The following is a 27,813-nucleotide window of genomic DNA, read 5'->3' on the forward strand; positions in this document are numbered from 1 at the left end:
ATACTGATGAGTACAAGAGCTCCAGTGCTGTTCAAAGGACTCTCTTAAATGGTTATTTCCAAGGCGGACAATTACAGAGCCAGAGCTCCAGGGTCCTCGGCTTGATCACAAACTCAAGTTACCCGAACTCAGGTTCCAGTAGATGGATTGCCATCAATGCTAAATTGCCACTAAGAGTTAATTTGTTGGTGCTCTGTGATGACGGACTGGTAGCTCATGTAGGGTGGATTCCTACCTCGCACCCAGCATTCCAGGGATCAGCTGCAGATCCATTGTGAGCTCGGCTTTCTAAAATCATAGATGTAAAGACAGAAATTGAGACTGGCCTGTAATTTCACATCCAGGAATCAACATTAGGTTGCTTAATGAAGAATTTTTCATTCTAGGAGTATAGGCAAGCTGAGAGAAGAGTTCTGCTGTTCAAACTGGGGTCAAAACATTTCTGGTAAGAATTCTTTCAATGAACCGGTTGGAACTGGATCAAATATGAAGGTAAATTCATTTAAAGAGTAGATTAGAGAAATTAGATCAGTGTTCTGAATTGACTTATATGATTCCAGCTGCTCTCCTGATTAAATTATTCTGGACATTATATCCAACAACTGTCTTAGCCGAGGTTAAATTTGTAATCTAAATTGTCTGTCTGCTGTTTTCTGGTTTCTTATATAGAACTAAGATATTGAACTGGGCTTATTTAATATTTCACTATTTTCATCTTAGTCCTGAATTCCATTTACAATGTCTCTATTTGAAATGGCTTTTAATGGATTAATGGATTGGGTTTTTGTAGGTTTCTCATGCTCCCCATATTGGTTTCCTCTTGGATCTCTGGTTTCCTCTGACATTCCAAAAAAGCATGAAAGTAGGAGGATTGACTTTGCACCTAGTTTTTTCAGGATGTACTCCGGATCCATCAACCCTCACCAGAATAAAGCACTTAATGAATGAATGAATGTTATCTCAAAAGAAAATGCTTCAGAATTCCTCTTCCCTCACGAAATCCGGTAAAGGAAATGATAAAACAGTTAAACTCTACCAAACCTGTAGTTTTGCTAATAGCTGCTATACGAGAGGAGCTACTTTGAGTAGTGAGAACATTTTAAATTAATAAAGACTGGTCTCATTTAGCTCCCTTTGAAGTACTGCATACAGTTATAGCAAGCAGTGAAATCCTCAATCCTTTTTTCTTAAAAAAAATAAAGAAAAGGAAGCACAAAGAAAAATTGTAATCCTGAATTTTAATGCTAAATCACTTCACTGAAGTTTACAACTTCAGTTGCTGAATCCCAGCTGAAAGATGAAACAAACTCATATTGCAAGAGTGATAAGTCAAGATAACAATTATATTAGCAATATCTCACATTTACACAGTTTTTCCCTCCCTTAGTCATATAGAGTGACTTGTCATTCTGCAGAAGATAAAAGCTTAATCTTTAATAACCATCAGTTTACAGTTCTGTAAAATGCCCAGCTCTATAAATCCCAAAAGCTGTAACAACAATTTCTATGACATGAAAAGTGCTGTTGGAACTAATAGGCAAACAGAGCTGCACCTTTTTTGCCTGCTTCATTAAATTTACATCACCATAATGTGACACTTATGGAAGCTGAGGGAGTTGACGCCCCCATTTTTATTATGGCTGCCAATGACAATCTTTTACCTAAGTTACCTTGAATTAATTGTGCCAAACTCTTACAGTCCACATTGCCGTTTTGTAGTTAAGTTATAGGATACACATTATAAAAAAAATGCTACTTTATTGCCATACTCAATTGTAACTCAACGGCTAAACGGTGAGGCGTAGGAACAAGGGTATTATTCGGGACACGGATCAATGGGACTCATCTCAAACCGGGATTTGAAGCCATTATGTGAGAGTGAACTTGTGCATCAGGGGGTAATGGAAAGAAAGCCTGCTTGTCCAACTGCTTGTGTAAGTAACTTTTATACTTCTGTGTCATGTCTCAAATTCCCAAAAAAGACATTTGATGTGGAGAAAAAGAAAGTTAAAGGTCCCTGGGCTGATTGGTGTATGTCAGAGAGATGTTGGTGTAGTGCATGTGATACAGATTAGTGATTGGTGTTACTACTTTCTTGTTCTTCTTCTTCTTCTTCTTCTTCTTTTAAACTACCTGTTTAAGTAGTGTAAGATGTATAACCATTAATGTGGTGGAGTTTTCTGTATAACAATTTTTATTTAATGTTTATGGAAGAAGTTTCCAGTGTCAGCACTAAATAGCCACTTTTTTCAGGTTTTCCACTACAAGAAAGTCTTCCAACACCCTGACATCTCACAACAGCAAAAGTAACTATAAATGGCTAAAAAGTCCATAATGTCATTCTTTAACAAATTATAATTACACTGTAATTAAACTGTAATTGTGGAAAATTTCTATGGTGTACAGGGCATCATGTTAAAGCAAGTTCAGGGTGGTAATTATTGCTCCTAGGTAGGCAATATAATACACCTTAGTTCTTAATTATTTCCCCCATAACATTCCATTCCATAGTGCTTTATTCATTACTTGATATAATTGAAAGTCATTGCTTTCACAGCTTTGAAATTCAACCAATCTGCATTTAGTCTCATTCTGATTAATTAATGTCTAGTTTTTACAAACCACATTAGTTTGTATTAGTGACCTGGATTGTTACTTTCTTTAGGGAGCTACCTGTAATCAGTGGGTTCGATTTGTGAGCAAGAATCTTGAGAATAAGATCAATATACACATAAAGTATGTATGTATGTATGGGACTTTGTGACCTGTATGTATGTATATAATAGATTTGCAGAGATTAGCATTGTTGGATAAACAGAAACGGCAAAGAAATGACAATTTTATCATCTAAAAAATGTACTTGGGGAAAGATTAAAATGTATGCTGGATTTTTTGTTTTTTTAGCTTTCATGCTTTGGTGTGGTTTCCCAACACTAAAATTAATTACTATTAATTAATGTAGGCTTAAAGTGAAAGTGAGAGTTATTACATATTAATAAAACACATGCTTATTTCTTCGTGATCTGAGTGAGCTTATTTCTTTTGAATGAAAAAAATTCAAACTTGCTGTCATAATATTGCATATTCATTGCAATCTTTACACGGATCTCCTCGTAAACACAAGAGTTTATAAAAATAAGACAGCAAATGGAAATGCTCGTGTAACTCTGCCTCGTTATTGAAGGTAAATGTTATTTTTTTAACTGGAAGCATGTCACACTCACTGAGAAAATGACCTGGAAGAAGCTCACCAGGAGATGTCACTGTGGTGTGAGACCTCAGGCCATGGCAAAGCCGGGACTTCAGCAGCAGCAGCCTTTTTTGAGAAGAGTGTGCTGATTTAACAGTTCTGGTGTTAAATAACTACCTCCTACAATGCTGAATCACTACCTGTAGTATTATGAACACTGCTGATGAACAAATGCTGTATCACAGCCAGTAATCTACTTGGATGAGTCAAAAAAAACATTTTGTGCAATTTCATGAAGCAGTTTTGGTCCAGGTTGGTAAATATTTTGAGCAGTTTTTAGATCTTGCCACTGAAGTTCGATGGTATTAAGATCAGGACACTGATAAGGCCAGTCAATTTTCCTCATTTTAAATTGCCTCAGTGTTGCTTTGGCAGTGTGCTTTGGTGGTCATTATTTATTTATTTGATTATTTATTTATTTTTTATTTATTTATTTATTTTTAAGTCAAACAACCTTTTCAATTTAAGCTTTTGGAAGAGTGGAGCAAGTTTTTAATCTAAGATCGGTCAGTGCCATGTGGCACCCATTTCCTTATTTTCCTTGACCATACTGAGTCTACCTCTAGAACATTCATGATATTTTGTGGGAAAAAATCCTTTTGGTGTAACATTTTGAGGATAGCTGATCCATGAACATCATCAGAGAGAGTTGGTGTCACATTCTAATACATCCTTTTAGTTCACTGACTACTTTTAGGGGGTAGCCTGACCAAACATTGTATGTTTAATAGCTTTGTATACTTCTGCATAGCTGCTGTTTTGACTACATTTTAATATATTTTATGGACAGACTCTACCACACTGATAGCCCAGTATATTTATACTCAAGAAGCAAATGGAAACCAAGACATTGAGCAAAAAGTGGTCCAACTGGTCTTTAATTAGATTTCTCTTAGTTATTAGCTTACTTTCCATTAGCAAGGTAGTAGGAACAGCTTTCATTCATTCATTCATTCATTCATTCATTCATTCATTCATCTTCTCTAACTCTTCCTAGTGTTGAATGGTGTTTTGAATCTAACGCCTACGTTGATGAATCAATGTGTAATAATTGACTCCTTGTGTTGAATGGACATTTAAAGTGTTCTAATAATTAATACAGCAAATTACTTGCTATTTATACATAAACGAGTACTGGAGTATGCGGTTTGGGACGTAGCCCACATCAGACCGCAACTAATTATGGGCTGCCGTGTCACGTGATCAGTGTGGCCGGCTGGAGCACGTGACCGAACTCGGTCGCCACCGCTGTCTCATTCCTCTGAGGAGATTTTTTTTTCTCCCCCAGCGCGAGGAAACACAGACACCTGGAATGATCTTCAAGTTCCGCTATGGCACTCGACGTGACAGAAATCCAGAAACGGGAAACTTCTTCGTTTTTCGACACCGAAAAGATGGAAATTAGTCACTTTTAAGGATCGTTTGTGAAGAAGAGATCACCGAGTAGCGACTGAAAAGCTGAACTCCCGGTCGACTCTCTCAACTAGTACTTTTTTTTTTTTGTAAATATTTTGCAAAACACGCGGTTTTCAGACGTTTTCGCCATTTTTGAAAGTCACGAATACTGTTTCCACGTCGTGGGTTGACTCCGTGGGAAAGGTAACCGTGTTTTAACGTGAGAAAACGTTTGTTTCTCGAAGGAACCGCGCTTCACGCCGTCTGTTTTTTTTTTTTTTTGTTTTTTTTTTTTGCCTTTCCCGGATTTACCGGATCTTAACGGAATCGCGGTGGAGAACTTTGAGCTATACGGACTTGTGGAGGCACACACACGAACACAGCGAAGTCGACTTCATACTGTTTCTTTCTACTGAGGCTAATCTAATATAGCATCATCATCATCAACACCACCACCTCAGAACAAACATTTTCGAGTTTTTCTCCTGACAGGAAAATGAGCCGTCGTTTTGTTCACGCTTTACACGGATTAGCTAACCTTCACCGTGTGTGAAACGCTTTGCATTTTTATCTTAGCTAATTATTTCTCCTGCCTCAGGGGTGACGAGGCTATTGGGAGCTTCTTGCGGTGTCAAATCTGTGCTACCGCATAAGCCGCGCGCGGGCACGGAAACGCAAGTGGTGCGCGGCGCGTGAGCAATTCGCCTCGAGAAGCCGCGAGAGAGAGAGAGGCGCGCGGCATCAGGAGCTGGATACCTGTTAACTTTTCTCTGTGTGTGTGTGTGTGTGTGTGTGTTTGTGTATGTGTGTGTGTGTGTGTATGTGTGTGTGGCTCGTCGCCGCGGGAAGAGCATCGTGGTCACTGTTCGGCATTCCGTAATGGACGCGAAAGCCTTCGGTCAAGTTTTTCACCGTCTTGTTCTTGCGGTGTCTTGCACAGGCTCGGCTACCGGACTGTAACCGAGTCGCGAGCGGAATATTTCAGGAGGCGAAAAGCGTTCATTTATTGCGAACCGGATTTATACAGGACAACTACGATGTCATTTGCACGGGTCTGCTTGGGAGCTCTGCTGCTGTGGACGGTTGTTTCTGACGGTAGGTACTTTTCAACCCCTTGTGCATAGCTATACATTATCATATAGCTATACATTACATATACGGTAAGTAAAACCATTCCCTGTTCATAGATAGCAATGCATGTACATAGAAATCTGGGAATGCCCATCAGTCTTAAATCTTATTTTGCTTCACTGCAATGCTTTCTTAAGTCCTGATTGGTAATTCCACACACACACACACACACACAGCATCCTCAAGCTGTAATTGCAGCGAAGAGGTCCGTGTCATGGCAGTTTGAGACATGAGATGCTCCTCGTGCACCCAGTTGCACGAATTCACAGAAACCAGTGCCTCTTTCTGTGATGAGCTGATGTGCAAAAACTAAGGGTGATATGCCGGGCACATCAGCTCTCCACAAGGTGGGAGCACAAGTGTACAAAGGCTCCTCTACATATAATTAAATTTAGTACCAAGCTTCGGCAAGCATCAAGCATGCATCCAAGCCTGTATGCCATGCAATATATATTTCAGTGTATTTTCATGATCAGAAGGAACCCATCGTGTCCCCACAGACAGGGTATACACTGGGTGGATTAGGAAACATAGAAATCGCAGCTGTATACAATGTGATAATGACATGCACACAATCACCTTTTTTTTCTCTGAAGGCCCAAGACTGACTCAGATTGGGTTTGTCAGGTGTGCAAGTCACTTATTTATATGCATGACATGATTTCTGGATACAATCAACTTATCAGTAATTTCCCAAATATCACAGTTTGCTTTGAGTGTTTCACTCAAAAGTTTAACGTATAGCAGGACACATGCCACTCATCTTGATTGCACTCGGTTACTTGAATACTCAAGCAGTCTGCACATGTGATAAGTCCCCTTGAAAGTTAACATCTCATTTGCTTTTTGTTTTAGTAACACAAACCTACAAACTCATTCAGTAATATATGCTTCATGTAGTGAGAAGGGAAACATGCTGGATTTAGGAATCAAGCCCAGATGATTCCTAAATTAAAAGATTCCAGATAAAGATTCCATTATTCCGTCATCTAGGGAAGAGTGGCAAGTGCAGGATTGAAATGTTCATCACATTTGCACATCATCAGTATGTAACCGTCCACACTGTGGCAGTACTTCTTGACATTGAGGAGTGCTGTTGATGTTGTGTTCCCATCAGCCTCTGCGGACCAGAGTTACCGAATGACAGCAGCGATTCTGTTGAACTGTAGTGTCAAGGTGGCTTTTGTTCTGTTCTCCGTTGAGAGAATGTATCATGTTGATAGTAGTTCAGTAAGAAACTATTCTGCTCTGGAGTTTTCTTCCTGCAATAATCAGTTGATATCCATGGTTCCTTTGGAAAACCTTTCTCATATCCATTTTCTCCTTAGCATGTATATCTACCAGAAGAAACATTTTCGTTTTAAAAATGCAAAAGGTAAAAAAAATCACACTGAAAGATCACATTCTGGCAGAAGTACAGCAGCATCCGAGACGAGTATCTGATTACAAAGAGAATTGATTAGGCTATGTCCGTTTTATTACAGCATGCAGCTATACAACAACTTGATCAAAACCAGATATTCACTGTGAGAGGAGATCACACATCTAGAGACGTGGTAGACATCTTTACACTCCTGACCCAACATGATCTTTGGAGGATTACAAGATTTGGAGGAGACAAGATAAAAAAGTAAATTATAACATGTTTATGTTATGGTGAAATATATTTATGCTTTCTTAAAGTTGAGTTGTCCAAGTACGTTAGGCAGAAAAGTTCAGTTTTGCCTAGAATCAGATTTTTTCCGAGACACACAAACATATTTGAGGCATTATTTTTTATAGATGACATGATTCCTTGGTACAACTTATTTTCGAAAAGTAACAAAATTATCTTGTGTTAATCGATGATGAGAATGTTTTTATGTGGGTGTAGTCTATGGATGTAGGACCATTAGTGTGCGGTCCCCATGCTTTCTGCGTGATGCTTGTCTTCATGAGAGGGGCCCTCTCTCGTGGCCTGTGAGGCAGTACTACAGGTTTGCAATGCAATGTGGAGCTAGCTGTCACAAATAGATGTTTTGCGTTCGGAGATCAACACGGGGACGCCAACAGCGTAATTTAATGCCATTTCCTTTATGAAATGTTTATGTCCTGACTAGTGAGCAAATGTTTCTTAGCTGGTACACCCTTTGACATACCACATCACAATCAAAGCACTAACTTAATAAAACATGCCCTGTCATCATAACCGTGGATGATATGGCTTTGAACTGCTGTCTTGAAGTCTTCCACCCCATAGTTCTCGTTATTAAAGCTCACTCTCTTTGATGTTTCATAGGAAAACGTCTTGTCTACCACCAACAGGATTGTTGACAAAATGCGCATCAGAGATACGAGTGCAATATTTTCGCATGCGGTGCAGATGAAGGGAACATACACGTATATTTCATTTAGCAAAAATTAGCCCCAACTTTTCCCCTGCCAGGATTAAGGTTATGAGTAATGTCCTGTATAGCAGATCTGTCTTTCAAGCACATGTTTCATCTTGCAGTGCGATAGGCATCTACTCATAGAGTCAGCTGTGTTTTTCATACATCAGTGAGTAATACTAAAATACAGCTGTAAAAGAAAAAATATGCAAAACACATCCTTGACCGTGCTTCAGAATAGCTCTGTCTTTTATGAGAAGAAGCCATTCTCTCTTAAGTAGTACAAGCAGCAATGACTCGCCCATCTTTCTTGTTTATTGCATCATATTTCAGGTGCTGCCCCCTGCAGTCATGCAAGCTTTGACAAAGACTCTGTTTCATCACACGTCCTGATTTGTAATCTAGACAGCCTTTAAATGCACTGATGCTAATTCTGAGAGACGATAAATCTGGCCAGGACAGGTCCGTCTCCTCCACTTTTGACAATGACAGAAGCTTTTTGAAAAAAACAAAAAACAAAAAAAACCCAAGAAGATCAAGACACAAGTACACATCAAATCAATGACAAACCTGACACTCTCTGCATGTCTTGCTTGTTAATCCATGTACTCTAGCACCTGCACTAAACTCTCTGCTTTTACTTTTTGTTTTTTTTTCTCTGTATGCAAAAGCAGATTATCTGGAGAGGAATAGCATTATTGTGTTCTCCTGTTTTATTTATTAATATTCCAGCTGACAAACATGGTTGGTATTTAGCAGCTATGGAGCTCTGGTGACTAGATAACAGGACCCTTTGGATCGTCAGCTCCTTACGACAAGCCTGTTATTATAGCCAGTGCTGATTTTTAATGTGTCTGATATCTTTCTCCATTTTCTTTGGGCGTTTAGAGGCATGTATACCCCAAATAATGCCACAGTACCTTTGACTGCTCTGCTCAATTCAGACTAATCAGAAGGCATTGATTAATTTGATCTGATAGTCATTCTACATTAATGTGCTCTTATGGTGGACACTCCAGGTAAACAGTTAAATAATATGTAAAATATGTAATTGTTGATATGGTAGAGATTTCTGCTTTTTTTGGGTTCCAGTGGCAGGGAAAGTCTTCAGGACAGAGGATTTTGTGGTTTCGCCCTAACATTTTTGTCTTATGAACTTTATGAGAGAGGAAAAAGAGAGGCTGACACAGAGCATATGCCTGTTTATAGCTATTTTAACGTGAGCAATGATCACCATTCAGTAATCGATAAAATATTGTTGCCATTAGTATGTTAGCGTGGTGAAAACACTTTGTTGTTGATTATTTATGTCAGAACATTAAGAGAATGCCCCATTGTCTTTAATTCTTTAGTTTTTAACATTAGCCTATATATTTCTTTTTGCCTGACCTTATGCTACATGTACCTATGTTATTTAATTATGTTTTTCCCCCAGTGTTAAGTCAGTGTTGACAGTGACCAGTCTGGTCTTGCCTAAAACCTCTATTTTTATCCTCAACATAGTCAATAAGTCACTTTGGATCAACATACGATAAAACTGTGTACTAGCAATAACAGCCAAATGACTATATAGTTTATTGAGATGAAAGCCAGATACCAGATGCCTTGTACTTGGGTTTTTCCCTTTTTCCCCCTGATATTCGCTTACTACGGTTCTGTCAATGTTGAGCAAAGGCTCCATGAATAGACTAAAAAAGTGATTCCTGGTGTGGGGTTAATTAGTCTCACATTTTAGCAATTTCACAGCTAAAGAAATCCATGACGAGACAATCTCCACTTAGCTGTGGTTTATCAGTAACTAATGAGACAGGCCAATGGTTTTGGTATCTCCTTGACATTTTTTAAACTAAGGAACCCATTAATTAGAATCATTGAGACTGGAAAAAAGATGTCCAAGATTAGACCATTTTTGTGTTTCTTCTGCCCTATTTGCCGAATCTCCAAACTGTGGAGCCCAAGCGGGAGCTCACAGAGTGATAAAGCAATGGCACCAGGAACCGCTAGCTGGGGAACTGTGCATGCTGCTCCTGATTTGCAGTTAAAGGCATTTTTGTGGCAGGCCAGTTCCCTTAGTCATGGTGTGACTGGAGACCCCCGACCCCCCTTCATCACACACACTGCAGGCTCCAGCTTAATAGCCTTTCTTCAAAAAGCACACACAAGTTGTTTACACGAATTGCAATCGCTCCAATCCTCAATTGTGCCAAGGATGAATGTGTTCTTTTCTATGGGCCTAATGGCATTAGATGAACGTACTCTTCCATCAATAAAATGTCCTCCTTTTAAGTTTTAGGTTCATCTCCTGCCATGCAAGATAAATGGGCTCTCTGCAGGCAGCTTGCCCTACCCATCTGTCTACCCATCAACCCTGGAAAAGAGGCACATCCTGATGATGTCTATGGATTGTAGACATCATGCAGATTTACTTTTTCTTTCTTTTTTTGTTGTTTTTTTACATTTCAGAATTGCTTACGGGAGCTCTGATATAGATGAAATGGCTGACTCGGAAGTCTGTAACCCATATTTCCTGCTCTTATTTGTACTCTTAGCTGTGTCTTACCCTTCAGCATCGTAAGATTAGTGTCCTGACAAAACAGAAGCTTATTAATAAGAATGTTGTCTTTAGCTGCGGGAAAGCGATACACAAAGACGAGAGATTTTTGTTTGTCAGCAAAATTTCTTTGAGGCTAGTAATTAAGGAGCGCTGAGAATTTGCTGTAATGGGAACACAAATGGATTAGCTGGGGAGAAAAGGTTTTCCCTTATGGATTGGAAATATCATTAGCCCGCTCAACTTCAAAGACACACTTGCTTCTAACTCTCTGTGGCCTAAGATCATTTTGCAGTAATAAAGAAAGCAATATGCTGTTTATAGCACTAGTAGATTTTACTAGACTCCACCAAGGTTGCCAAATTAGACCATTTTCTTTTTTTGTGTCAAGGTCTCTGAAATGTTCTGCCTGATCAGCAGCCACTAAATATTTTGCTTCCATGTGAGAAATCGGTCACTATATTAATACAGTAATCCCTCTCTATATCGTGGTCCCGGTATATCGCAGATTTTTATTTGGAACATATATCCGCAAACCTTATAGTGAATTGTTTTTGTGTTGAAATAAGGTAATTTATTAATAAAAATATAATTATTAATTACAAAATATAAACATTAATTAAAATGAAGTAAAATGTTAATAATACATAAAATACTGTTCAGCATATTTACTCAAGTGACAAAGAACACGCAGTGTTGTTCAGGAAAGCATGTTGAGGGGATGCTGAAAATCAAAATACAGTATGGATGGAGGAACAAGTCTAGCCAATTGGAATGCCCCATTCATTTAATCACGGTTGTGATTGGCTGCTGGCTATAGGAAAAAGGAAGCAGAATTCTCCAGCGTCCCAGTTCTTCGCGTCACTGTCCTGAGTGTTTCGTTTTGTTCTATTATATCTCCCAAACGCTCTGCACCTTCTAAGGCTCCTGGTAAGGAACATACATACATACTGTACTCACTATAAATGTGATATTTCTACGAATTAACCTAAAATTCATTTCGCTATATGCTTGCAAATGTCTTTTGTGTGTTTTTCAGGAGTGTGGGAGGGTCATTTAGGGCTTAAGCAATAAAAAAAATGCCATTTGGGGGTGTTGTCCGTATATCGTGGATTTTCATTTATGATGGGTGGTTTTGGAACGCAACCCCTGCAATAAACGGGGGATTACCGTATTATTGTTGCTACAAAATGTATAGTTGCCATGAAATTCAGTGATGTTTATTGCAGATTATATTAGATCAGGTTGCTATAATTATTTGGGATGCCACTAAAACATTTCAAGGGTGAAAACAGCTCTTTTTATTTTGAAACAGAAAAAAAATTGAGCCCAATTGAATGGGTCATCAACAAAGGGTTATAAATAATGTTAATGCTGGTGATCATTTGAAAAAGTTCCACCATACAGCTGAGTTTTCAAGATTTCCAAAGATCCCAACTGCACAGCCGATAGTATTGTTAAAACAGTCTCCACTTGTTAAAAAATGAAAGGGTGGATCGTTTAGCAGTAAAAATCATTATCGCACAGGCATACTCAGGTAAGTGAAAGCACTGGAGGGTGCATAAGCAGGTAGGGTTTCATCTTTCTCTGGTTGTTGAGCAAGAGAAGAAAAATACCGGTGACCACTATTTGGACCAACTTGTCCACCAAACAACTTTTAAATTAAAAACAAACAATAAATAATAGCTTGGGCCATGTTATTGTCTTGTCATGGGGGTCAAGGCTAGTGATTTGTCTACTGCCTCTACTCTGAAGGCTGACATGCTGCTGATCCCTGCATGGTTTAGCCTTGTTTTTCTATTATAAGTAGCCTTTATTTGTCACATATACATTACTGCACAGTGAAATTCTTTCTTCCTTGGAGGGTTGGGGTCAGAGCACAGGGTCAGCCATGATTCAGCACCCCTGGAGCAACGAGGGTTAAGGACCTTGCCCATTGGTGGCCGCTTGGCGGTGCTAGGGCTTGAACCCAGATCTTTCGATCGAGGACCCAGAACCTTAACCACTTGAGCTACCACCATATACACGGTAAAAAATAAAGCATGTCTAGTTCAATATCCTTGGTATCTTCTTTATAAATGAGTAATCTGTACTCCTGTATTTCAAATGGCTTGCCTCTGCTAAGCAGAATTCAGGCTGAGTGTGAATTAAGTCACATTTGGGCCATCTTTGTCGATATCCTCAGGATGAAACAGCCCCTGTGGCAGTTGTGGTGGCCAGCAGAGCAGAATGGACCACTGCGGCCTAAGCAGTCGACATGACTCATTAGTCTTGTCTGTTGGGCTCCCCGACTGTTGCTTGGCTGCTTTTGAAAAATCCTCCAGCTCACACTAGTGATAAATAGTGCAGGGCTTGGAGCTACTGAGTGCCAGACCAGTACAAACACAGTCTGACCGGATCAGGATGTAACCTCATGCAGCAGAAACAGTAGAAGGCTTGGAACTATAAGGACAGAAAACATTTGTTCTGTTGCTCGGCATGCAGATCACAGGTTTAGTGATGCAACAGGAGACTTTGTTTTCCTCCCAGGCTGTTGAAATTATATGCCATTAGAAGGCTTTTTAATACAGAATTCAAAAATGACAAGTGTGTTTTCCAAAGATACCATGTATACATGGTATTATGGATTTAATAAACAGTTTTCCTTATTGATTTTTACATTTTAGTCCTTAGACAAATACTGTATCTGAGATAATCATGAAAGGAAGTGACTATGCTGATTGCTACTAACCATAGGAGTTCCAGATTCCCAGGGGATTACCAAAGTGGATGAAGGATGAGGCTGTAGAAAAGTTATGGTTGCCTTGTAGGTAGTGCCTCAGTACTTCTTCAACTATCTAATAGGTTTCCTGCCCACCCTGACATGTTCCATGCACTGAGGGAAGCAGTAAATTCTGTAAAATCCTGACACGGAGACCTCGAGCAGGAACCTGTTCTGAACGGTGTAAAATAACATGGTGACCTTCCTTGAGCTTCTCAAGGCTTTTTGATAGATGCTGCCCCAACCCTTTCACATTATTTTTGAATAAGCTTAGAATTTTGAGGAAGAAGGAGGACATGCGAGAGTCAGGACTCACAGCCATAGATAGTTTTGGTAATAATACCAGAATAGATTGATTTGCCAGTATTATACAGCAACATATTTAGGCTTGGTTTAATTTTTAAAATGGGCTTAAGAACTATAACTTCTGCACTGGTCCAACGTAAAGTAATCCAGCAGCCTTTAAAGTGGAAGAGTGGGTCCCTTGCTTATGATGAAAGTAACATACTTATATTTTCAAGCTGAAGAAATAAAATGTTGTATTTCTGGCAATATTTAAAGTATATTTCAAGTATAAGCTGTATAACCTTTTTACAAAATATGTTTGACTTTGGTCAAATGTATTGACTAACCTGGCAGTCAGTAAAGATTTTTGCTTGAAATGTTTATTACCTTCCACAAAACAAGACTCTTGCCTCTCTGCAAAGCCCTATTTTTGAATTAAGTTACAGTTCCACCTTCTTTAAAGATGCTGTTAGCTAGCGGGCTGGCGTATGCATAATTTTACATTTAGACCATTTCAAATAAGAATGGTGAAATTTGTTCTGCTCACAAGCAAGTTTCAGTTCTTTTAGAATAGAATAGAATTTTGTGTGATGTGCCCTCATTCACCGGGTGATGATGAAGTGCTGGGATTAAGTGTCTCATAAATTAACCATTAACTTCTTTGTGCCTGAAGAGTTACCTTGAATCAGTAATGTTGTTCAATTGACTGCCAGCAAAAATGAAGCACAGATAGACAGAAGCCTTTATTTGTCACATATACATTACAGCACAGTGAAATTCTTTCCTCACATATCCAAACTTTGGAGGTTGGGGTTATAGTGCAGGGTCAGTCACGATACAGTACACCTAGAACAGAGAGGGTTAAGGGCCTTGCTTAAGGGACAAACAGTGGCAACTTGGTAGTGCTGGGGCTTAAACCCTGATCCTCTGATCAACAACCAAGAGCCTTAACTGCTTGAACCCTGATCAACAACCAAGAGCCTTAATTGCTTGAACCCTGATCAACAACCCAGAGCCTTAACTGCTTGAACTCTGATCAATAACCTGAAGCCTTAACTGCTTGAACCCTGATCAACAACCCAGAGCCTTAACTGCTTGAACCCTGTTCAACAACCCAGAGCCTTAACTGCTTCAAACCTATTCAACAACCCAGAGCCTAAACTGCTTCAACCCAGAGCCTTAACTGCTTGAACCCTGACCAACAACCCAGAGGCTTAACCTCTAGATCCACCAATGCTCCTGTCCTTAAGCATATCAAGGTTCATGCTGTAGTCTTTAAAGCCATCTTAGTATATTGAGGATCATCATTCTCAGTGTGTAGAGTCACAAAACTCTACTCAGAAGAACTCAAGCTAAGCAATAGGACTGTGTCCTCATCGTATATTATTTTGTTTTTGTACAATGCCTTCTCACTTCATAAACTCTTCAGGTGTTTTCTATCAAAAACACCAAGGATGGGATGAGAATCTTATATTATCCAAGTCCTATTCGTGAGCTTTAGAATGTATGAATTCTCTGTATGCTCATCACCGCTTTTCACAGCCCCATAGAAAACCTGGCAAAGGAGGAAGCTTGTGAAGCAGATCTTGTGAATGTACCTCTGACACATTGACACACATGCCGGCAGGTATCCAAAAGCTGGCACAAAACCAGCCCTAAATGTAGCAACCTTGAATATTTCCGATAGTCAGTAAAAATTGTTTTTGCAGATTTTCTTAGACAAAACTAATCTCCAAGATATTATGTTGACGCATCTGTATAATAAACCCAGCAGGACTGTCAGAGCTGATAGAACCTATACCTGCTGACCAATCAGACAGCTATAGTTCATATTGGTTTATTATTTTGCTTATATAGATATAATCTATTGACTTTGGAGACATATGTTTCAAGATGTTAAAGATCTCGACAACCGTGTGCTCAAGGAGTTGAAGTTATTGACTGCAGGTAATGGGATCACAACCCTAACCAGCCAGTCATAGGCCATACCTTTTAATGGGCCGATGGAAGATGAAGCACCTTAGTGAAAAAAGGATTTTCCAGCGAAGGACAGGCCACAGCATCACAAGCCATTTTTATTGTTGAGTAAAGATACGGCAGTGCTGAGATTGTGACACCTCCTCCAGCAGAAACGGATTAACCCGAGACAAGCATGTTGCCAGGGTGAGGGATGAGGGGGCCACATCTCTGAAATAAGCACTAGCACTCCTGGGAAATCAAACCCGGGCAGCCAGTGCTGGGGCGCCACATGCCTACAAGACGCAACCACAGTAAATCACACATCATAGTCTTTATCTGGAAAATATTTCCCCCGAACCTGCCACCCAAATCACTCTATTTCTCCAAATGTGGGCAAATATGCGCTCTCTGTCATGCTTGTTCTCTCTTGCTCTCTGTCTGGTACTTTTTTTCCCTGTTTTTACAATTGTATTATTTTTTGGCTTTCACACAAAAGTCTACTGTATATTTCTGTAGCTGTGATGTTTTTTCAAGTGAAAGCTGCATCTGTGGAGCTTCTCATGGGGACCAAAGATTCCTACAGTACTGATGGTATCAGGCTTCCTTATCATCGTGACGGACAAAATCTAAAGAATATAAACATAGATACAAACAACTAGTACAATGAGATGTAAGAAATCCTCCCTCCCCGTGGCTTTTCAGGAAGACGGACATTCTCAGTCATACTCTGTACTTGGCCTCTGACCTTTCTGATTTCTAAACTTATTCCTGGTCTTAATTATTCCTGGAAATTGATGTCTCTGATAAACACGAACACCTTGTTCCTCTAGTTCCAAGGCAATTACATCTTCTTGCTTGCCTTTTGACCTTTTGTTCATGTTGTACAATCATTCATTTCATGTGTTCACATGGCCCGATGATGTGTGCCTGAAAAAAGCTGCGACCTTCTGACACGCACAGGGAGTTCTGCAAGGCGCGAGGCTAAACATAATCAAAAGTGATGTCTCCAGTCCATTTCTTGTCAACGAGCTCCTTTGAAAAGCCACATTTCACACAGATGCGCCTAATGACCTGGAAAATGTGGCCGAATTGATTGTTCTCGCCAGTTTTACTCACCGCTACAGTAAAGTCTTTGTGATTTTTTCACGTGATTTCAAGCAAGATGCATGTTATAAGCGTACTGTAATACACATGCTCAGACTTAAATCCACGAAGTGAAGATGAAGATTTAATCGTGTAGGCAGGTCCTGACTAGCCAATCCTGACAGGAAGCATGCCATGGGAAGCATTAAATAGCCTTGCACCATGCAGAACATGTTCAGGTTAAGCAGGAGTTAATGGTACTGAACAGTCAGTACCATTAACAGTCAGTCAGCAGACACAAAACATATGTACCACCAGGAATCAGCTATTACCAATGTTTAGTGTCAGTCTTTTATTGCTGGTTAAAATGCACTTTTTTTGCCAAAGTCTAGATGCAAGTTTTCCGGTGTAAAGTAACCGCCCACATGCATTATACATTATTCGTATAGATGCATAGCAAATGGATACAAAAACAGATGTGAACAGTAAGAAGGAGTATCCTTTTTTTTAATGGGTGAAGACAGGTCATTACTGTATTATTACTATTAATATTATTATTATTATATTATTAATGAATGTTTTTTTTTTTTTTGGACACTGATTTACTCCAACAGCACAAACTTTAACACTGTATTACTGAGCTCTGAAATAAAAGCATATTTCTCCCCTTCTTTTGCACAAACAATAGAAACTTTTATTTTTAGAGTCATCGCTTCATACAGTTCACACAGACCACACACTCTGCTCAGAGCTGCCTATCTCTGCCAGCACCCCAAAAATAATCTTTGAATTAATTTTTTTTAAAAATATTTATTTGTACCCCCATTGCGTGTGGATTTCATCATCCTTAAGTAATCATTCTACATCATTATGAAAAGAAAATCTTCATTGAAAATTACTTAGGCGTGACGGAATGCTGCTTCAAGAACCCCAGAAGCACAATAAATAAAGTAAACCAGATAAAATATTATTACAAGGTTAGTTTTGTCAGCTGTATCTGTTTCCATCAATGTTTTTTTTTTATATAGTTACTTACTAGTCACATTAGAAAGAAATTTAAATGAAACTTGCCAGAAAGTTCCACAGGACATTAAGTTCAATTGAGTTTATTTCTATAGCACTGCTTAACAATGGATAATGTCACAAAATAGCTTTACAGGTATATTATTGGACCTCGACATACAAATTTAATTCGTTCTGAGTTTTTAAGGTCACAATTCTTTTTGCAATATGAATTTTCCCGTAAGAAATAATGTAAATGCAGATAATCCGTTCCAGCCACCCAAAAATATTGTTACCAAATTTCAGGGGTCCTCACAGGAAGGCGTGCCACCAAGCTTGGGCTAACAATAGAACAGACCAGCCATACTACCAATCTGTCAACAACAAAATGCGCGGAAAATCATGTAGCTTTTGAACGCATGTCTAAGGCAACATTGGTACTATGTGGTGAGTCTTTCAAACAGCTTTTGCTGACTGGAAAAAATATTGGGAAAATTTGTTAATTTGCTTTGGCTGGCTTTGCTTGGCTTTCCATTGACACAAACAGTTCCCAGACATACGCGCAACTTAGCCAGCGTTCGGTTCATTTCATTTTATTCGTATGCTGAAAATGCTTCGTATGCTGATGCTAATTTCTTGCAAAATTTCAAATCTTTAGGAGAAAATCCGAGAGGGAGGGAATTCGTATGCCGAGGCTCTGCTGTGTAAACTTGAAATTTATCCCTAATGAGTAAACACGACAGTGGCAGAGAAAAACTCCTTGAGACGATATTAGGAGGAAACCTTAGAGGAACCAGATTCAAAAGAGAACCCATCCTCCTCTGGATTTTTCTTCTATAACTGTGACCTATATGGACAAATTGCATAATCAGGAGATTCCAACATAGAGTTTGTCTTGTTGAAGTTCACCGATGGTGACATTTGGTTTAGGAGAAAAATAACGTTATGCAATTTTTGAAAAAATGAAGATGGTTTAATCTGGCATCAGATTATAGAAATTGTCATACAGATTTTTGATGTAGTGTTTTCATGTGTTGTATGTAGCGAGCGTTGCGTGGATATGGGCCTAATATTTCTATCACGTCTGACGTACTGTCACACACTGGTTCATACATCACCCAGCGCTGGCTCACTCGTGCTGACTAGTGACACACAGCCTCTCTAATGCCTTCCGCCTCCACATATGTTTCCACTCGACTTGAAAAAGCAGCAGTTAAGCCTCCAAACTCACTCGTGTTTTAGTTTTGCAAGCACAGTGGATCATGCTGAATATGACACTACACAGTGGAACCTCGGCATATGAATGTCCTCCCTTACGAATTTTTGCCTTAAGAATTGAAATTTGGCAAGAAATTTTTCATCGGCATATGAAGCATTTTTGGCATACAAACAAAACTGAACCAAACATTGGCTAAGTTGTGCGTACGTCCGGGAGCTGTACAAAACTTATTTGTGTCAGTGGAGAGCGAAACGAAGTGCGTTTTTAAGAATTTTACAAATTTTTTTTTAAATCAGCGAAAGCTGTTTCGAAAGAGTCAACCCACAATACCCACCTTGCCTTCAGTATGCGCTCAAAAGCTATGTGATTTTTCACGAGTTTTTTTTCTGACAGATTGGTGGTGTGGGTGGTCTATTCTTTTTTTAGCCCAGGCTTGGTGGCATGACTTCCTGGGAGGACCCTTGACATGGAATGCTTGACTTGGGTCAGTTCTTTGTAAGCAGCCATATAGTTTCTTATTGGTAATGTTTTTGGGTGGCTGGAAGGGATTATCTGCATTTACATCATTTCTTATGGGAAAATTCACTTTTCTATACAAATTTTCAAGTCGTACTTATACATTGTACACATTATCGGCCATTATTTTGTTGTAGCCTATTGGTGGCTATGGCTTCGGATTCGATTTCCCATGCCATCACTTTTTGACTTCGTCAAAAACCTAGTCGTGGGTAGGTAAGTGGCAAGGTGCATTTATCATCCTGCACCTGCTAAGCCTGGCTGGGTTCGATAATGTAATTTGTTAAGTAATAATTGCTGTAGCTGGCTGAGCATTCTTGCATATTAACATTGTATTTTCCAGGTGTTCCTGCATTTCATTTGCGAACAAGACAGTGACAAACCATATAATCCCCTCGCTTGACCCTCGCTCATCCTCAGTGTTTATTACATAGTCATATTTAAGAGGTTCCAGTTCGTGGAAGGTAAGCTGCCAAAAATTAGCAGCTGCATTTTAATGAGTGAGTAATGCTCAGATGCTTTCAGCTAGGCATTTTCTTTTTTTTTTTGTTTGAGGCACAGAAAGTCTGGACATGTTTAACGGAGCATAGTTCTCGCTCTACACATACCAAGATAATTGCATTAAATTGATATGTGCTTTATTATGGATACCGAAAGATTCTTGTGTCTCAGTGTTGTGTGTAAGTTCATCTGTACAGCTGGGGCCTCTTCAAACGGATCTTTTTTTTTTCCCTACATGTTGTTAATAATTGCTTTCAAATGGGTGTTCATCTACAGCCCGAATCGAACTCCACGGAAGCTGCACATTGAAATGCTAATAACGAACCTCCTCTCCCACAAAGGCGATCTTTTGTCATCCCTAAGTTGTTTTCCTCTCTTGCACGAGGATCGCACTCTCAACCATCAGCGCCTTTAAGACTCCCTTAATTACGAGCTTCTTAACCGAAAGTGGAGGAGTCACGGCATCAGGAGGCGAATTAAGGATGCGACCGATAAGTCTTGCACCTTTTTTTTTTTAAACAGAGACCTCATGTGTTCGCCCGGTGGTGTTAGATTGACTTTGAATGGCTGTCTTTGTTCAACCACTGAATCCAATATGGTGCTATTGAAGTTGATACATAAAATGAAAAAGGGATTTGCACCACGAACAGTGCCTGAGGAAATTGGTCTTGCTTCACACCCAGCTCATTAGTGACTCGGACCATTACAATTAGTCAATATGTTAAATCCAAATGATGGATGTTGTCTGTATTCGTTTAAAGAGACATGCGTTAACGAGGTGTAAAGTTGTATGTATTTTTTTTTAAATTTACTTTAAAATTCATACATTCTTTAAGAGAATTTTGTATAATATATGTGATGCAACACACCTGATAAATTATAACAAGCCAGAAGCGATCAGACTACACGTGGGGGAAAAAAAAGTTTAACTGACGCATGGAAGTGTGATAGATCTTTTGGAAACAAAACAAACAAAATATCAAGCCAGGTTTTTTTTCACATTCTGGAGAAACAAAAATAAAATGAACCACTTGCATAAGAGTAAAAAGTGGTCAATGCCCAGTTAAGCACTACAGAAGAATTGATTCTATATTAAGTAAAATTATTTGGTTATAAAGATATAATTGCCTGGTGCTCATGTTTAGCTAACACCAGCGGTGGTAAAAGAGTTGCAGCTTTAGGTCTCTCAAATCAACACAAAAAAATAAAATAAAAAAAGACAAAAATCTGACTAGTAAATATTTATGAATAATAACTTTATTTTGTAACATTATTTTTTTTGGACTGTCATCCAACCCCACCCCCAGTTTCTGTTTTTGATTGCAGGTACATAACAAGACAAATAAACAACACTGGATCTTATTTAAATATTTAAATATTACATTGGCGTAGATGTCGAATACCAAGGCGGATCCCAGAGGAAACATGCTGTATATTCTGTTGCTGTATTCTGGTAATAAATCCTTCTTCTGACCACATGTGATCCGTGTATACGGATTAGATATGAGGTGAGCATGGATCTCTCTCTCACTCTGCCCCTGTGTGATCCACTCCAATCTCATCTAATGTTTACGGCTCGATGGGACACACTTCTTCATAGGCAATGTGAAGCTTTCTCTCTCCCTTCAGCCTAGAGTCAGTGCTTGTCCTAGATTTATTGTTCTCTCCTCTTACCTTTATCTCTCTCCTTCTCCGCTTTTTTTCTTCTTCTCCTCCTCGTTTTCTTTCACTCGCAAAATTCTATTTCACCATCCTACCTATGATTTATAAACAAGGCGACATGATAAAGCTGAGGGGAAACAGTCCCTCACTAACAGCTCACTTCAGTATAGCGTAAGACATTTTACTCCCATGGTGCCTATTAAATTTGGCATGGTGCCTAGTACCCGCTTGCTTCATCCTTTGTTTTTTTTTGTTTTTTTTAGTGAATGCTTGAAGAAGGCTATTTTTTAATGTCTGCTTTTGCACTCAAGGCAAATCTATATCTGCGATCTCACACTGATAGTGAGATAGAGAGGAAATGTGGGGGGGGGGCATGTTACTGAAATCTGCTCACTGTCTTTGGAACCACGTATTTATACCAGCATCCAGTTGAAACCAAGAAGAGGAAAAGTGGAAATAATCTAATGAGGAGAACACTAGGCAGTAAAGATGATAGAGAAAATAATTCTTTCTGGCTCACAATATCCTGAGTTTTATATTATATTAGCTTTGCTTAGCTGTTGCTCGTATGAGATCTTGTTATCAGTATGGTTCCGAAAATTGTTTGTCCACATTTTTGAACATTATCGATCACTAAGAGTTTTTTTTTTTGTGGTCCAGAGATAACGGTTATTATCAGAATGCTGTTACTGGCATCAATTGGAGAAGTTCTGATTTTTCTAAATAAATAAATAGCATTAATATTCATACATCTGTAAATTATTTCTCAGCCGTAGTTCAACTTTCAGACTTCAGTGTTCTCAGATGTCGGGTCATCATTGCATATCCTAAATGATTTAAGAATGGACCACTGATGACAGCACCATTTGCAAGAAGTTGGGCTTGAACTGATTCCTCAACATTACTCATTCCATCCTAATGGTGGTTCCACAAATGGGGTGCCATTAGTTTCTCACAAATTTTACATTCAAAACGTGTGTGTAAATGTAAAAGGCATTTCAAAATAATTCTTCTTTTTTCCCCTCTTTTCAAATGTAAGATTACATTTGAAAAATAAATGTTTAGAAAAAAAAAATTCAAAAAATTCTTTCTTAATTTCCTCGTAATTCAGCCGTGCCACTGTAGATTTAAGAACAAAATGCAGTATCGTCAGCAAAAAAAAATCCTAATTAAAAAGGCTATTGTTGCCTGAGATAGAATGGTGTATGACATTTTTGGAAAACAGTAGAAGCTTCATTCTATTTTGTGGTCTTTTCCTTTCATCTGTTCAGGCATGGCTTCATACACTGTTTGAAGTGGAAAAGGCTCCAATTTCCCGGCTCCCTCTACAGTCTTTTCTCCTTGGACTCAGCCTAACCGGATTGTAAACCAAATGCTGAAGGAATAAAACATGTTGCTGGTGAACAGAACCTAATGCTCAAAGTTGGCCCAAACTATGTGTAAATATAAGAAACATCACTTAGGAGAATACTGCAGTCCATGGAATTTAACCATTGACATTTACAGCATTATCCAGAGCAACTTAAATTTATCTCATTTATACATCTGAGGCTTAAGAGCCATGCTCAAATGCCCAGCAGTAGCAGCTTAGTGGTTCTGGGACTCAAACTCACAACCTTCTGATCAATAGACCAACACCTTGACCACTAAGCTTCCACTTACACTGATTCCTAGCTCTGTTATATCCTGTAGTACAGAAGTGAGTAAATTAATTGTTTGTCATCAGCATCTCAGAATTCACTGAGGTACTAATTAGTAGGGTTTTTTTTAATTAAGTATAATATGACTTCTCTAAATGGAGTAAGAGTGTTGGATTACAGATCATCCTCTTCTGGTTAAAACTGGTCAGTTGGATTTAGGAAAGAATTCCTGCTGCTCTGATAGACACAAGCACTTGTGTAAGGCTGCTCATTTACGAAGATGAAAGTATGAGTAATTGTTGGTCAGGAAAATGCTAGCTCAGTGGTTAAGATGTAGGACTTCTGATCAAAGGTCAAATCCCAACACTGCCAAGCTGCCCCTTCTGGGCCCTCGAGTAAAGCCCTTAACCCTCATCTGCTCAGTTGTATAAACAAGATAAATGCAAGTCACTCTCGATAAAATGTCCTGTACATTAATCCTGAACCATTACATGGCAACAACAAAAGTTCCAGAATGAATTGAGGGGGGTGTTTGAGGTGTTGAGCTCGAGGCCACAAGCTAAAGCAGTTCTTAGGTATTCAGTAGTCTGAGAAGCTGCTCTAAGGCTAACTTGTTCAGGACCTGGTGGAGCTATAGCAAGAACTACAACTTGGGAAGCTGGAGTCTCTTGTGACATTCTGGATCTTCACCAAAGAATATTTGGTACATAAATCCATAACATTTACAGCATTTCACAGACAACTTACTGAGCAATTGAAGCCTTGCTGAAGGGCCCAACAGTGGCAGCTTGGCAGTGTGGAGATTCAAACTCACAACCTTCCAATCAGCAGCTCAACACCTTAACCACTGATCTACCACTTCCACACAACCAGGTCTTCATGTTTGAGGGTGATGTTGTTCCTGGCTGTTGTACCAAGCCAGGATGCTTTCCACTGAGCAAGAGGTTCATGCCAAGTTTCTTTAAGCCTATGAGAATGAAAAGACATAAACAGTGATGCATATGTCAATGAGCAACAGTAGTGCTGTTGATGGTGAACAACCAGCTACTTTCAGAAGACCTATGTTGATTCTTCTTTATGACATGAGTGAAATGTAAATGTCAGTGTGCTATCATCATCATCTGAAATCAGGCTCACTATCATTGTGTCAACTGCATAAACTCTCCTCCTCTTTGGCATTGTTTCTTTGATCAGGCAAGTCCAAATAAAGGAACTGCTTTGTTGTTGTTGCTAAACAATAGATCTATGTTGAGAGTAAAATGATGGTCATGAACAAATATGCAGACGGCAGTCAGTGCAGATAAGGTACAGAATAAGAGCTGCAAAGCATGATCTTATAGCCTCCTGATGGACCAGTGGCAGGATCCTGTGCTTTCATTGCCGAATTCGATTCTGGGGCAGGGAGCTAACCCAGCCACTGGAGAGTTAACTCTCAGTGACGGTCCCAAGCCCGGATAAAATGGGAGGGTTGTGTCAGGAAGGGCACCTGTGCCAAATCAAATATGCGGACCAAATGATCTGCTGTCGTGACCCCGAACAGGGAGCAGCTGAAAGAACAACACTGCAAATTGTGAGCTTGCAACACAGCATCCAGTTCAGCACCAAGCTTTAGCAGTTTATAAGCAGGTTCTTTCTACATCTTGTAGAAAAGAAAATGCTATATATTGAACTGGACAATCACTTAGTCACCCTTATCCTACTGTTTAAAGCACTAAGGTAACAGGAATTTCCCTTTTTCACTCTGCTTTCCATGAGCTGTATTTTCTGAGGTTGGTTGGATATGGCAAGTTTGGTTGAACCATTATCTGAATTTTTTCGCAGTTGTTTTTCTGTAGCAACAAGCGATCTTTACTATTAACATGAATTAGCATTTGTGTGCTTCTACACAAAGCACCGCAACTTATTATTTGTTACAGATATTCAGGCACACTCGGATATGTTGATAGTTCCGACTATGTTTGGGGCCTTTGATGAGGTTTTTTGTTAAGAGTGTTTTCCTGAATACGATGAATTTAAATCAGTCTAACTATTCATTCTCTTTGAAGTCAGCAAATTTTGGAATTGTGTACAGCAGCTGTTTTGAAAGCCAAGTGCATATTTAAAATGTTTTTTTTTGTTCTTTGTTTGTAATCTAATGTAATGATATACAGATTTTGACATCTGTAATAAAAACATTTTTTTTAGTGCGAAGTATCCGACTGAGCAAACATATTTGCAGCATTCTAATATTTAGCGTGCCACTTCATGCCAAGTCTAAACACAGCACATTCTGATAAGTCAAAATTACTTTAACAGGGACTTTTTACCACCATGTAATAACAGTAATAAAATCTTATTTATTTTGCACAATGCATGCTCAACGTTCTGTAAAACAAAATGCACCTAAGTTTGAATATGCTGCAAGGACCAGTGGATAGGATGCATCACGTCCAGACTGAGACCAATAAATATTTATGAATACAAAAGCAAATTTGGAGCGGGGTTAAGTGTTGATACAACAGAATACAAAGCTGCTCTGTCTGGCTATGCTTTGTCTGTCGTCCAGGCTTGTCTGACCAACTGCATGAACAGTTGATTTTCTTTCACTGCATTGAAATGAAACGTTTTAGTTTAGCTCATTTTCCGCCTCCCCTAATTCCCATTGTATGCGTGAAGGCTAATTACAGTTGTTGACATGGATCAACATCAAGTTAAACATTATTAAGAAGCAGGGATGTGAAATTGTTACCAGTATCTGCTAGAGAGTTTTTTTTTTGTTTTTTTTTATAGGTATAACCGAATTGAGTTGAGTGGACAATGAATTAAATGGACAGTTTACTAGGCTAGAAATCAGAGACAAGCAGATTAATTATCTTTTTGTTCTTCATTCACAGTTGCCTGGTTCAGTAGTCTGTTAAGATAACATCAACACTTTTTGTTTTTGTTTTTTTTACTTGCCTCATTCAAAAAACAGAGAAATAACAACTCTGCTTCCTGTTGGAAAAAAAAAGTCATTTTATCAAGTTTGTTCATATGTAAACACACCTGTGGTGCTTCATATTTTGGTGGCATTTTAGCTGATGCTACAGAAATCCTTCAACTGACTTACACATGTTAAACAAGTTAGCCAAAGGCTTGATCAAACGGAATAAAGACTGAGGCAACTTACAGTCAGTCCCTCCTTGGTACTTGGTAATTGTTCATAGTCTGTATTAATTCACATTATTAGGACATCATAATTTTGAGTTAAATCTGGTTAGGTGCTGATTTTTAACCTAGTCAAACAGACATTTTGGGTAAACACCTGCATTTGCCAAACTAGACAGCATAGGCTATGCAAGTAGATATTTTTGGTTTACCACCTTGTTGCTTCTCAGCTATCCTCTCATGCGTTAACATTCTGTGACAGAAATGAAAGATTTTAATAAACATTTCTACCAATGTTGTCACAATCGATCATAAACCTCCTTGACGTTTTTACGCTCCATGTCATATTCTTACCTAGCCTCTTATTTAAGCCCTGCCTCATAACATATACAATTATACTCACAGTTTTCTTTTTAAATCCTTTTTCAATACTATCCGTCATGCATGATCGTAACATTTTCTTCTATGTTTGTCTCTTTTGCTGCTGGTTGTTTGGAGTCCTAGTTAAAAATAGTGTTTTAAAAAATAGCTGGAGGCACTTGTTACATATTTATGTGCGTATTCGGTTTTCATCTTCCCTTGCAGCACACTGTAGACTGGTGTTTTGAGAAATGTATGAGCAGGAACACGGGCCCAGACAAATAAAAGGGGAGGACACCCACTGCAAGGGATTAGGGAGTGACACAGCTGTGTAAGAGAGACGGATAACTCAAGGTGCGCAAGTAATTTGATTTTGCCAGACTCCTACTGCACCTGTCATTGACTCCAAGCCTTAACGGTGACGAATGGTACTTAGTAGTGTTCTCCACGAGCAAGATGCTGTAAGAACTTCATTGTCTGCTGTCAACAGCTTCATGGTGTCACATTCGAAACCAATCAGAAGTGATATTTGTTGTGGCGCTTTTTTAAACTTTTTCCTGTTCGAGTATAAAAGCACTACAGGATTAATCTGTCCCACCAATAACAAATCACATGTGTACCATTTGCTTGTGGTAGAATTGTGAAACACAGTGTCACCCAGAATTATTGACACCTTGCATATAATTAAGCAATTAAGACATTCAGTAGGTGATATGTTGAATTCACATCAAATATTATTTTGTTTTTCTGTGCACCCTTACAACATTATTTAACATGTTGTGATGTTTGCCCTGGAGACAACTGAGTCTCTTCCTCTGATGTGTAACAAGGTTGGAGATGCTACACTGTACAAGGTATTTTAAGCTCCTTTTGTTTTGTTTTTCTACCAAGGTTCAAATCTGAAAATAGTCATCAATTACTTTAACCATTTGTCTCATAACTTGGAATTATGTCTGGCTCATGATTTTGTTTGACAGAACCTGGAATATCCTGATACTCCTCT

General features: G+C 38.9%; 1 protein-coding gene across 1 annotated transcript in view; it reads left to right on the forward strand.

Moving 5' to 3' along the window:
* Nucleotides 1-4,491: 4,491 nt before the first annotated feature.
* tmem132e (transmembrane protein 132E) overlaps nucleotides 4,492-27,813 on the forward strand; it is a 226,342-nt gene continuing 203,020 nt past the window's right edge. Inside the window, exon 1 of the mRNA XM_058383187.1 lies at nucleotides 4,492-5,740. Coding sequence (XP_058239170.1) covers nucleotides 5,683-5,740 — 58 coding nt within the window. The 5' untranslated portion in view covers nucleotides 4,492-5,682. The remainder of the gene's footprint in view (nucleotides 5,741-27,813) is intronic.

This window comes from Hemibagrus wyckioides, linkage group LG28 (assembly GCF_019097595.1).
Source record: "Hemibagrus wyckioides isolate EC202008001 linkage group LG28, SWU_Hwy_1.0, whole genome shotgun sequence".
Classification (NCBI taxonomy): domain Eukaryota; kingdom Metazoa; phylum Chordata; class Actinopteri; order Siluriformes; family Bagridae; genus Hemibagrus; species Hemibagrus wyckioides.